The 13,490-nt window shown below is 36.8% G+C and overlaps 1 protein-coding gene across 13 annotated transcripts in view; it reads right to left on the minus strand.

The window, feature by feature from the left end:
• Positions 1–13,490, minus strand: part of CHD9 (chromodomain helicase DNA binding protein 9) — a 212,261-nt gene that overhangs the window by 37,685 nt on the left and 161,086 nt on the right. For all 13 annotated transcript variants that reach the window (XM_032854469.1, XM_032854470.1, XM_032854473.1 and 10 more), the window contains 5 exons: positions 11,761–11,871; positions 7,368–7,564; positions 6,692–6,891; positions 2,780–2,939; positions 2,250–2,339 (listed from right to left, as the gene is read on the minus strand). In XM_032854469.1, the coding sequence (XP_032710360.1) occupies positions 2,250–2,339; positions 2,780–2,939; positions 6,692–6,891; positions 7,368–7,564; positions 11,761–11,871 (758 nt within the window). The remainder of the gene's footprint in view (positions 1–2,249; positions 2,340–2,779; positions 2,940–6,691; positions 6,892–7,367; positions 7,565–11,760; positions 11,872–13,490) is intronic.

The raw sequence follows: 13,490 nt of genomic DNA on the forward strand, positions 1-13,490 counted from the left end.
GCGGGGAGTGTGCTTGAGAATTCTCTCTCTGCCCTTCACCACCACTCTCAAATAAATAAATAAATCTTAAATAAAAAGAAAAGGGAGAGTAAGAAGAACACTATAATATATCCATGGGTTCAGCAGTAAGAATATTGGTGGCTCAGACGTTAAGCCTCTGCCCTCGGTTCAGGTCATGGTCTCAGGGTCCTGGGATTGAGCCCCGCATCAGGTGCTCTGCTCAGCAGGGAGCCTGCTTCCCCCTTCTCTCTGCCTACTTGTGATCTCTCTTTCTCTGTCAAATAAATAAATAAAATCTTTAAAAAAAAAACAACGAATATTGGTGAGGAACTTCTTGGAGTAGGTGGTGGAGTGAGGGGCAGAGGCTGAACTGTGGTAGGGAGCGCATTGTAAATGGGAGAGGAGAAAAAGCAGACACAGATACAGAAGTCTGGCTGTGAAATCAGGGAGAGTAATTGCGTGGCAGTGTGAGGAGATACTGGATCCAAAAGTAGGGTGTGTGTGTGTGTGTGTCTATGCTGAGGGAGATGTCAACATGTGAAAATCCAAACGAGAAGCCAGAGTGGGGGAGATTAACAAAAGGGGAAAATGTAGGGATAATTCACAGAATGTAGTTTTTAGGAAATCACAAGTGGATAGGATCCCGTCGGGCCAAGGGAAAAAAGGAGTCATTTAGTCAACAAATATTTACTGGGTGTTATATGTCCCAGATTCTAGGGGCTGTGAAAACAAAGATCAGTAAGATAAAAGATAGCATATTTAACCTTTAAGAGGCTTCAACTAAAATGGGAGGAGAAAAGACACACAAATAAATATAACTTTAACAGGCACCATGAATGAGATAAAATAAGGTCAAGCAGTAGTGAGTAACTAGGGGAGGGAGGCCAGGGAGGGCCTCTGGGAGGGGGTAAAACGTGAACTGAGGCCTGAACAGAGACAGGTCTGTAGAAGACGAGTGTGAGAGCATACCAGGAGGCAGAGCCCAGAATGAGCTTGACACACAGGAGAGACAGAAACACCAGTGCGGCTGCAGCATCTTGGGAGAGGGACAGAATGAAGGAGGAGGTCACAGGTTATGTGACCTCCTATATGCCACAGGGAGCACGGATTTTATTCTAAGAGAAATGAGAAGAATCTGGAAGGAGAGGAGTGCCATGGCCTGATTTTCGATTCAGAAAGATCACTCTGGCTGCTGTGTGAAGGTCAGCCCGTAAAGAGGAGGCAGAGAGACCCAATTAGGAGGCCGCTGCAAAAGTCTAAACGTGGCATAGTGGGGGCTGGCACTAGAGGTTTAGCAGAGGATGTGGTGAAAAGTGCTCAGATTTGGGCGTACACTGTACTTTGCGGAGCTCACAGGTCCTCTTGAGGGATTTAAGGGGAGGGGAGGAATCAAGAATGGCATCCAAGCATCTGGGTGGTCCATTTAGCAGGATGAAGAAGGCCTGTGTGTGGGAAGGTGGGAGGAAAGGGGCTGGGGGCGGATCTGGCGAGCCAGGGAAACTCCGAGACGGCAGTCAGACTATCAAGTGGGAATATTAGGAGGCAGCTCTCAGATTAGAGCTCTAGGATGAACATGTAAGTTTGAGAGTCATCTGTTTCTTGATCAGATTTGGTCTGATGAGACTGTAGGAGTTCACTGAAGGAGAGTATAGCCGAGAAGGAGAGCTGAGGGCAGAGCTCCTGGACAATCCAATGTGAGAACCAGGAGAACGAAGAGGAAAGACCAGTGAAGAAAAAGGACACCTCGTGGGTAAAGTTGCATGGATGCCTACAGAAGACAGCGTTTCAAAAAAGAAAAAAGTTTAAAAAAAAAAAAAAAAAAGAACACAGCATTGCAAGAAGGGAGACATAGAGTAAGGAGCTGAGAGACCAGGGCGTCAGACGGATCGTATGTGGACATAAGTCAGTTGCCATAAAACCTCTCCTACTGGATTAAGAGGGCAGAGAAAGAATGAGCACAGAAAGGTCAAGTAACAGATTTGGCGGTAGGAAGCTTACTCCTACTGCTGCTGCTGCTGTTTTTGTTGTTGTTATTGTTGTTATTATTATTATAGCTTTTAGTGACAGAGCCTAAGATTGAGACTAATGGAGGAAAGGCTGTAAATTGGCAAAGGTGAATTCTCTACATTTGGTGGAATTTTCTTCTTGTGAACTTCACTGAATAAGGAGCCACTTAATGTACAATTTTCTCGTCCTATAATTTTTGCCTCATCATGTTACTGAAAATACCAGCCGGTTATTTAATTTACCTTGCATCAACTCCATCAAATACTTTCTGACACTCGTTTCCAATAACTTCTTGCTTTAGGTAATAGAGCATTCTTACACGAAGCAAAACCCTAAAAGTGAGGGAAAAGAAATCAAAAGACACAAAGAGATTAATCATTAAAGAAAATTCATCCATGAGGTTAAAATTGGAAAAGAATTTTTATACAGAATTTTTATAATTAAATAATAATTATTTCTGATTAAATAAATCTCATTACTACCATATATAGTAAAATAGGTTTCTCCAAAATCTTCACAATCATCATAATTTAATATCCAAGTAAGATATAATGAGATCATTTGGAGGCCAGTTTTATTTCTCTCTCTGTTGATGAAAACAGTGACACAAGAGGTACCATGATTTGCTGAAGGATACCCTGTAAGATTAAGATTAGGATTGGTCCTAGACCACACTGTCTCTGTACTCAAAATCAGCATGCTTTAAGATTTTTAATAAAATTCAGAAATATAAACTTTTAATGAGTTGTGTTAAAAACACCCTACTACCTACTTATTACAGTGGTGTTTTATATGTTTTTTGTATCCTTCGTCTTGAAGTAGCTGCTCAGGATTGTATTTTCGAAGCCATTCTGCTTTCTGTATATCAAATGAGCTTGTTTGAGTCTTTACTTTCTTCCCTTTTCGACCCCTGGGTACAGGGGCTGATAGGCCTGTTAAAATGAGAAGGACACATGAAATCAGGGATAACTTGTATAAAAGTTTGTAATTTGAAACATTTTTTTCAATACAAGAAATTTCTGGAGACTTTCCAGAGGTCTTTGCGGACTCTACAGAGATCTTTAACATATTAATGGTAACAATGCTGACCCAATCGCAAGGTTAAGTCAATGTGATGACAGTATACACATATTAACAGTTTCCCCCTGCAAGAACCCAACAATTCTGTATCTGAAATTAATCATTCTGACTTTTTGTTCCAAAACACATCATTTTTTTTCCAGATGTAAAAACCAAAAAGCTCAGCTTGTCCCTCTGCTTTACTTTTAGCTTCCCTAGTTATAAAATAGTAAGTTTTGGCCTCCTGATTTTCAAAACTGGATTAGGTTTAATCATTGTGGGTTCTTGTTTAAGCAAGCTAATTCATTTTGTTTCTTTGAACCCTTTGTGAAATATTTCTTTGTGTGTGTGTGTGTGTGTGTGTGTGTGTTAAGATTTTAAGCAATCTCTATACCCAATGTGGGGCTTGAAGTCACATGCTCTACTGACTGAGCCAGCTGGGTGCCTTCTAACATTCCCTTTTGTGAAGATTTATTTATTTGAGAGAGAGAGAGAGAGAGAGAGAGAGAGAACAGGCACAAGTGGGGAGAAAAAGCACAGGGAGCAAACCCTCAAGCAGACTTCCTGCTGAGCACGAACCCCCAAGGTGGGTCATGAGATCATGACCTGAGCCGACACCAAGAGTCAGACAGTTAACCAACTCAGTCACCTAGGTGCCCCTGAAATATTTCAGAAATACAAAGAAGTATTCTTACTCTTAATCGTAACATATTCCATATCTGGTCGGTTTTTCATTAAAGGAAATAAGTACACACAGGTGAAGCCCAACTCACTCTTTCCTTCCCAACTCACTATCCTGAGTTTGTCTAGTCATTCCATGCCCGTACATGTGAGTTGGAGGAATATTTAGTATTTAAGTTTTCAGACATTATAGAACACAAGCAATTCGGCAACTTGTTGATTATGTTGGTATCTTTTTGAGATTTTTACTTGCTGATTCATGAGGCTATAATTTATCTATTTTCCTGCCATGTAAAAATGTACCGTATGGCTGTCACTGCATGTGTACCACTGCTTACCTATGAATTTTCAATGACACTAGAGCTATTTCACTTATAATTTTTTTAAAAGATTTTATTTATTTATTTGACAGAGATCACAAGTAGGCAGAGAGGCAGGCAGAGACAGAGAAGAGGAAGCAGGCTCCCCGCTGAGCAGAGAGCCCGATGCGAGGCTCGATCCCAGGACCCTGGGACCATGACCTGAGCTGAAGGCAGAGGCTTTAACCCACTGAGCCACCCAGGTGCCCCTTCACTTATAATTTTTAACAATTACTAAAAAATAGACTTTTGATTCCTTTCAGTTCGTATCTCCTATATCTTTTCCTTGCTATACTCTACCAGCTAGGAGTTTCATGACAACGGTAAATAGAAGCTTGATGTGGACTGTCCATTTCTTCCTAAAATTTTGGCAATTTTGCATTTATATTTTTAGACTATTTTCTTTAGTGTATGAAGTTTATACTTGTTATTTCTTCTTCTTTTTTGGGGGGCAGCCAGGTACCCCCTGTTATATGTTCTTTTATGGATCTCTTTTTTAACCTAATTAATGCCTTTTACCTTAAATTGTACTTCATTCTCTGTTACTATGAATACTGTTCTATAGTCCAGTCCTCTTCTGCTGACCTGAGATTTAGTACTCTCTTGTTGGCTGAGTTAGTAGCCACTCATCTATTTTCTTCCAAAATTGTGTTGCTATCTCCTCTCCCCATCTCGGTCTTCTTTTGAGGGTTTATGCCTATTTATTTTTTAATCATGGAATTAAGCATTTTCAAATACAGACAGAATAATATGACAGATCACTATGTCCCATCATCCAACTTTAATAATTACCAGCTCATGGCAATTTTGTTTCCTCCATACCCTGTTCACTCCCCAACCTTCCACATTATTTTGAAGTAAATCTAAGACATCACTCATTTTGATAATAAACATCTGAGTATCTCTTAGCGATAGTACATGGCCTCCTTTTAAAAAAAATACCATGACTGGCCCTAAGAAATGCAATTATACTTCCCTAATACTTGATATTCACATTTACCATTATCTAAGAAATAATAACAATAATTAAAAAACAACTCTGGGTTGTTTGTCTTGTCACGATCCAGATCAGGCCCCCACACTGCAACTGGCTGAGGACTCTCAAGTATTTTAGGTTATAGCAGGGTTGTTAGTCTCAGGACTATCGGTATTTTGAGCTGCATCGTTCTTCATCATTGGAGGTGTCTGTGCCCTCTTGGCCTCTACCTACTAGATGCCAGTAACATGCTCAAAGCAGTGACAACGCTGAATGGTGGCAGGACTGGGTACAAAATCATGTCTGGTTGAGAACCACTGGTTTATAGATAGCCTCTCTATCCAACCCTTTTGTTTGCTGAAGAAACTAGGACTTTTGCCTGTCGAATAGATCAAGCGTAATGCCTTTTTTTCCTCTTTATTGACATGTAAGTGGAGTTTCAAGAAAGAGTGATATACTTGTGTCAATCTTCCGTCTGTATCAGAAGTCCACCCTTCACATTACTAATTTCACTGCCCCCTATTAAGACAGCCTCCAGGGACCACCCTAATTCAAAACAGGTGCTTTCTGTTCTTCTCCATCTCAGCACTTACTTATTTCACAGTGCTTAGCACATTCTGAAATTATTTATCTACTTTCTTATTATGTCTGTCTACCTGGCTGGAATGGAAAGTTCCTGAGCTCAGGGATCTTGTTTCTTCTCTCCTCAATACCTTGCATAAGAAGCATATAGTAGGCACTGTTGAAGGTATGTGTTGATTAAATAGAACAAAACTGTAACACAAATTTCAGGGCATAGTAATCTTTTTTTATCTTTACAGAAAATTCAATTACTTTATGCTCTGAAAGAATTACTTCATGCAGAAAAGAACATTCTATTAGAAACGACGTAGAGAAAAAGTACTTATATATATCTCTGGCAGAACTGTAAATTGGTACAGCCATATCTGGTGGCAAATTAAAGTATGGATGAAAACTTAAAGTGTATATCAATGTTTCCCAACTTTAATATACATACTAATTGCGAAGGAACTTGTTAAAATTTAAGTTCTGATTCAGTAAGTGTGCTGCCTAAGATTCTGTATTTCGAAGAAGCTCCCAGGAGATGCTGATACTATCAATCCACAGACTACATTTTAGGTGTTAGGGATGTATAAATGCTGTACCTCAACAATTCCATTTCTTGGTAGGTATCTCAGTGGAAGATTTGTTTGCCATGCAGAAGGAAAACTGCAGGATCTTCACTGAAACTTGTTTTTCAATTGTCCAACAACTGGGGATGTCCTAAGTGCCCGTTATTAAAGCAGATGCTAAATAATTAGCTACAGGATGTCGGCACTACGAACTACTAAAAAGGAGTTTTAAAGATGAGATAGATCTACGTGATGACAGACGGGAAGACCGTGTGACGAGGAGCCGCAGGTAAAGCTGCGTGGAAAACCCAACCAAACTGAGAAGTTGGCATTTTCTAAGTTGGAACTTGCATGGAGAGGGAAGTGTAAGGGTTCTGTAATGTTATCTATAGTGCTTCCATATTTTACAGGGTACTGTGGTAAGTGCTACCTATATAACCAAGAATAAATTTGAAAAGAAGCAAGAATCTTCTTACCTAGATGATTCTGTAGCTCTCGTGTCTGCCCATCTTCCGTTGGAGTAATGAGATCCCATATGAAGCCTTTAATTTTCTCATCTCCTCTGTAGTGAACAAGGCAATACGCTAAGAGGGCTCGGCAAATTATTTCTACATCGTGCTCGTTCAGCTGTCTTTTAAAACGGCCGTGAGACAGAATCTCTCTCCATCGGCCCCACCTGGTTAAAAAGGTATATTTACATTAATATTAAGTCAAGTTCTACAGAAAAACAGAACTCCTGGACAAAAGGCTTGAAAACTGCCCACATGTTGGGCATGAAAACCCCACATATAGTCATTAATGGGATTTACCTAATAAAGTCTTCCTCCCACCCCTGTGAGTAAAATGTGGAGTCATGGGAGAGTGATTTCAAGTGTATCCTATTCAATAATGGATAACAAGATTATCCATTTAATATTACTAAATATGCAAATCTCAGAAGAAGGAATTTGACTTCAGTGATACATTTCTAATTTACAATTTAAGGATATTCCATCATTCTGCTAATAAATACTTGTTAAACATAACAAATTTAGGGTACTTTAAACAGATTTTATTGATCCTAACAAGATAAAAAAACATGAATATAGTATATGTTTTCTGTAACTTCATATAGCATACTACTAACAAGAAACATTAAAAATCGTATTTTACCCATAAACTAGAAGATTTTTCTCTACTCGAAAGCATTCAGTTCTTCCATAGCCGTTGGAACGGTCACAGGGTCTCCGGAGTTTGGGCTTTTCATCTCCTTCACTTTCGGCTTCAGATAACTCAGCCAACTCCTCTTTCGTGGCACTAAAGGGTCTTGTTTGCTTCCTAATTCTTGGCGTGTCAATAACCAAGCTGTTCTGTAAAATTTAATAGCTATTACTTGACGGTCATTTTACTATTTTGCTTACAATGGTGTTTTTACATTTTCACCTTTCAAATGGTACAGAGAATAATTATAAAAAGCGAGAAAACAGAAATTACTAACAATTTCATCAACCTATCAAATCAACTTAAAATTTTTTATATTCCTTTAAAATCCTTATTATCATACGCATAAAATATTGTGATTTACAGTCATAGGATGAAAAGAATTTGATATCTGGCTTTATTATTAAGATGAGTTATTGTGTTATGCTTCTATAATAATTATAAAATATATTATTAAACTACATTTATGCACCTTAATTTTCTTTATTTAATTTGCGGTTTAGATTTGTTTTCAATTTTTAAAATAAATAATGCTCAAATAAATCTTTGTAACCTAAGTTTATCCCAGAGATAAATCCCAGAAAGGGTAAATATCCAGGACTGAAATACTGGTCAAAGGATATAAATATTTTATAGATCCAGAAACATGTTTTAGTCTTTTCCAAAAGTTAAATTAATATACAAAAAGCAAGGTAATAAGTATATAAACCTCATCATGTTCATTCCATTTAATTCATTCAAAACAACTTTTAAGTTGATATGCTTTTTACCTTTAATGAAAAGTTTCTAAGTTAGAAAGATATACTTTGAGAATATATAAAAGGTCTGTTTCTCTTTCAGTCTCATCCATTAATTTTAGAATTCATCAATGGCTCGTCCGCTACCGTTATGGCTGTGGTAGGCCAACGGTAGGATTGTTTTCTTATTCCTTCTGTATCTGTTAATCGGCCTTCTCCAGTAGGAAAGAGTTGTCCCTTTGCCCTGCCCCAGCTTCTTTAAAAATTAAAAAAAAACAAAAAACAAAAAACCCTAACTGTATTTTTTGAGTAAATTTTCAAACATCTTTTGCCTACAATCATTTGAGATTTTTTTGATGTGTTTCCTTTTTAAAGACTTATTTATTTGAGAGAAAGCGGGCAAATGCAAAGAGGGACAGAGGGGGAGAAAGAATCTCAAGCAGACTCCCTGCTGAGTGCAGAGCCCAATGCTGGACTTGGATCCCAGGGCCCCAAGATCATGACTTGAGCTAAAATCAAGAGCTAAACACTCAACCGAGCCACCCAGGTGCCCTTGATTTTGATATGATTCTGATCACCTTATACTGGCTTTCATATAATAAAGATACTAACTTTCATGTACACTTCTGCTATAAATAAGTCTCACTAGTCTGACTGCCTTTCTATTGTCCATTATATACTTCTTAGTCTTATATATGAGTATGCCAATCATTTCCTTTGTGATTTTTTTTTTTTAAAGATTTTATTTATTTATTTGACAGAGAGAGACACACAGCAAGAGAGGTAACACAAGCAAGGAAAGTGAGAGAGGGAGAAGCAGGCTTCCCGCCGAGCAGGGAGCCCAATGCAGGGCTTGATCCCAGGACCGTGGGATCATGACCTGAGCTGAAGGAAGAAGGTTAACAACTGAGCCACCCAGACGCCCCTGTGATATCTTTTTAATTTAGAATGTTTTCTCACCAAGTATTTGATAAAACAGAAATCTAGTTTTTCTATTTTTTTTACGCTTTCTAAAATTTTTATTTTATTTGTTGTTGTTAAGATTTTATTTATTTAATAGAGAGAGACAGAGAGCCAGCCAGCACACAAGCAGGGGGAGCAACAGAGGGAGAAGAGGAAGCAGGCTCTCTGCTGAGCAGGGAGCCTGATGCAGGGCTTGATCCCAAGACTCTGGGATCATGATCTGAAACGAAGGCAGATGCTTAACTGACTGAGCCACCCAGGGGCCCTACTTTCAAAAAATTTTTTTAAAAATTCATCACAAACTGGAGTTTACTTGGCATGGAGTATATCACTATAATGTCCCCCCAGTGCTAAGTCAAAGTCCTAATCATGATTATTAAATAATACCTTTTTCTCTAATACTATTTCTTTACTAAAACATATAATTTGATCTTTTTCTGTTCTTTGTTCTTTGTACTTTTTCTCAATATCATGCTGTTTTAATTATGTTTCCTTTATAATATTTCAATATGGTTTAACATGTAGTAAAAACACGTCTGTCTTCTCTGCACTTCATTTTCAGAAAAGCTTTAAATTTTTTGGTGAAATATAAATAAGAAAATGTAATTATGCAAGTATTAAGCGAATACATGCATACATAAGTTTATTTATAAAGTGCTTAACTCTTCAGGGTAATCTTCAAGGCCCTATGCTATGACCCATACCTACGATCTCTGACCTTGCCTACCACCTCCTCACTAACTGCCTACATTCTGCCACAATGTCACTTCTATTTCTAGAATACACGGAGCTTATTTCCACCAGCGGCTCAATGCCATCCCCTGCACTTTAAAAGACTTTCCTCGAGTCTTTACACTGTTGGCTCCTTCTGGTCATTCAATCTTAGCATAACTGTCCCCTCAGTGACCTCCCCTGACCACCTGATTTCATGCTGTCACACCTCCCAGCATTCCCAACCATCTAACTATTCTATTTTCGTCACTCTCTGATATCATCTTATGTATGTGTCTACTTCTGTCTCACCCACCAGAATCCATAAGCACTATCAAAGCAGTGGTTGATCTGTCTTGTGCACATGAGCCCTACTGTGAGACTGGTCCTTGACTCACAGTATGCTCTAGCTGGACTACTGCATAAATACATAGGAATGTTTTTCTATTGTGGGTTCCCAATATATCCTTTTGAAAAATCATAAATAAACATGCTATAAGCATCATTCCATATCTCCCTCTCTTTTAAAATTTAATTGTTTTGGAGGTCTTTATGGGCCAGTAGTACATAGGGATATACATGATTATTTTTACTTATTGCATTAAATAGTAAAGGATGTATTAATCCTCTATCATAAGAAATTCAATTAGTTTACACATTTTTTCTAGAACAAAGAATGTGGCAATGAGCATCACTGTACTGTATCATCACTGTACATGTACGATTATTGCTGAAAGACAGGTTCCTAAAAGTCCATTTAATATTTTTGACAATTCATTTTTCCAGGGGAAGTTTAGATATCGTTTGGTTACATGAAACAATTGTTAGCTTTTGACTTGGGTTGCATTTCTATGCTTATAAATTCTAAAAATGTTTAAAATATATAGTTTTCAATTTCCAACAGAGAAATCTTGCAATTAAATTTGATAATTCACTTTACTAAAATCATACACATCTGTCCGTAGGTATACCCCTAAATGCTTTGTAACTTTTTTTTCTACAGTGAATAGATGTTTTCTTCCATTGTATTTTTCTACTTCTATTAGTACTGATATTTAAGAAGGTTAAATGTCATATTTATTTTTCATCCAGTTAATTCATTAAACTCATTTATTAATTTTGATAATGGCTTTAAGATTTCCCTGCTTTGTTAGACATATAAACATGTCATACCCAATGATGTTTTATAAATACCTTTTCAAATTTACTTATTTGTTTCATATAGAATTATTTCTATTTCTGAAATATATGAAATAATAATGATGATGTATGGTAGTGGTGTTATTTCTCACTGTAAAGTTTTACATTTTAAAAGGCTGTTAAAATAGATCCCATGCATCAATGCTTAATATACAATTCATTTTTATATTCTTTTTTATATTATCTTGATAATGGGTAAGCTGCACAAACACTGATTCCTACACAATAATTAGATGTCTTATGAAGGAAATAGTTATGTTATTATCAGTTCTACAAACTGTTCTTTAGCTTTTTGATCCTTTCTTAATTCTAAGGGAAGTTACAAAAGAAACAGTTTAAAAATGCTACTTTCTTGAGTGCATTTTTTTCTCCTTTTATATCTGACTGGGTCATCATTAATGGGAGCAGACTCCAAGAAAACAAAGTTAAAGAGCAAAATCAAAGTAACTGATGATTTAAAGACATTTTAAAAATAGAAAAACATTGTACTTTTAAGAATATAAACATCCAAACTTAAACTTTCCCTGCATTACCACCTATCACGGCAGATATCAGAGGTATTAAACTGAAGCAGTATATGGCTCAACAGGTGCTCATTTTAATACCCCACATCAATTTATTTATTCAGATAAATTTATTTCAGTAAGTACACGGTTGAATACCTTAAAATATTACAATAATATTACCGAAGTATCCCAACAGGTATTTTTTTTTAAAGGGAAAGAAATACTTACTCTGCCACTGATGGCATCTATATCTATTTCTGCCTTTTTAGCCCATTTTTGCCAGAAGTTGGGATCATCTAAGGAAATATCTGTCCGATTCCCAGATGCCACAAAGCTTGCCTGAAACACATAATGGCAGTTTCTTAAAATGTTATGACGCTTAGAGGAAAATCTACCACAGTATATTCACAACATCATCTCTTCACATTTACTGGGGATAGAATATGAGTTCATCGTACACACATATATTCCAAAGATGTTCCAAATGGGATGGCCTGAAACGTAGCACAGCAAATGCTCAAGGCAAAAGCCTCACTGCCAACACAGGCTGTGGATTTAGGAAAAGATTAAGTAAGTTATTACTCTTGTTTAGCTCAAGCTTTTGGTTAGTAAGGATCAAATCCTTTTGGTGAAGAAACTACACAGGACAGAGATATGCTTTCTAGAAACACTATATGAGTATTAAGAAATTAGGTTAGCACAAGGAATTTCAAACCTGCTTGCCCCATACAGTTCATTTTCTGGTATACTACTTTATTTCTATCATATTTTTAGATAGATATGCCTCCTAAAGAAAATGTAATATAGGATATGAGGAAAAAAGTCACCATCTGTCTTTACATTAAAAATACTTTTCCTTACAACAAAAATACTGCATAGTCATTGTAAAAATTCAAAAGATTACAGAGGAACAAAAAAAAATAACTGATTTACTTTCTTAAATATTGTAGAAATTATACAGTCTTTTAGTTGGAAGAAACTAGATATTACAGCTCAACACTGGAACTTATAAACTAATAACCATTATTTGCAACTTAAGTTCCTGAAAACAGATATGCCACTTCAAAGAAAGTCATTAAAGTGCTTTAAAAAGAAGTAGTGAAGATACATGGTGCTTTAAAAAAGAAAGAGCCTGGAAAACGCATGGTAACACTTACAAGAATTAAAGGGAAGAATACAGTCACATAATTTTCAAAGGAGAATATAATTCGTAAATGGCTTTAAGATAATGACTAATTTATCTGGGATATAATCAAATTATAAAAATCTTCATTAAAAAACCCATTTTGATGGAATTTTAAAATGCAGAAAATTACACATTAAAGAGATAATAAAACAGCTATAAACAAGCAAGCTATTTATGACATTTAAAAGAAGTCTGGAACTCTGAAAATTTGAACACTGGAAAACCAATGATATGAAGGAATTACTGATCGAGATTATGACCTGAGCTGAAATCAAGAGTGGGATGCTCAACTGACCACACCACTCAGGGGCCCTGATGATTTTATTTTTATTATTTCATTTAACTTAAAAGATTTTATTTATTTATTTGTTGGAGAGAGAGACAGAGAGAACAGGAGGCTGAGGGAGAAGAAGGCTCCCTGCTGAGCAGGGAGCCTGATGCAGGATTCGATCCCAGGACCCTGGTGGGATCATGACCTGAGTTGAAGACAGATGTTTAACTGACTGAGCCATGCAGGTGCCCCTATTTTTAAATATAATAATAAGTATTGTGGCTGTGTTAAAGAAATTTTCATAGATCTTATATATATGTTCGTATATATAATGTTTGGGATTTCCTTTAAAATAATATGAAAGAGGGAGAGAGTAATTATGAAGCAAGCTTGGCATGAGCTGATAATTGCTGATAAATGAAGCTAGGTGACAAGGGCATAGGTTTCATTATACCACTGTCTGTATTTGTAGTTTGAATTTTTATATTGCATCTAATGAGT

Source organism: Lontra canadensis, unplaced genomic scaffold (genome assembly GCF_010015895.1).
Source record: "Lontra canadensis isolate GAN:19392208 unplaced genomic scaffold, GSC_riverotter_1.0 scaffold8, whole genome shotgun sequence".
Classification (NCBI taxonomy): Eukaryota; Metazoa; Chordata; class Mammalia; order Carnivora; family Mustelidae; genus Lontra; species Lontra canadensis.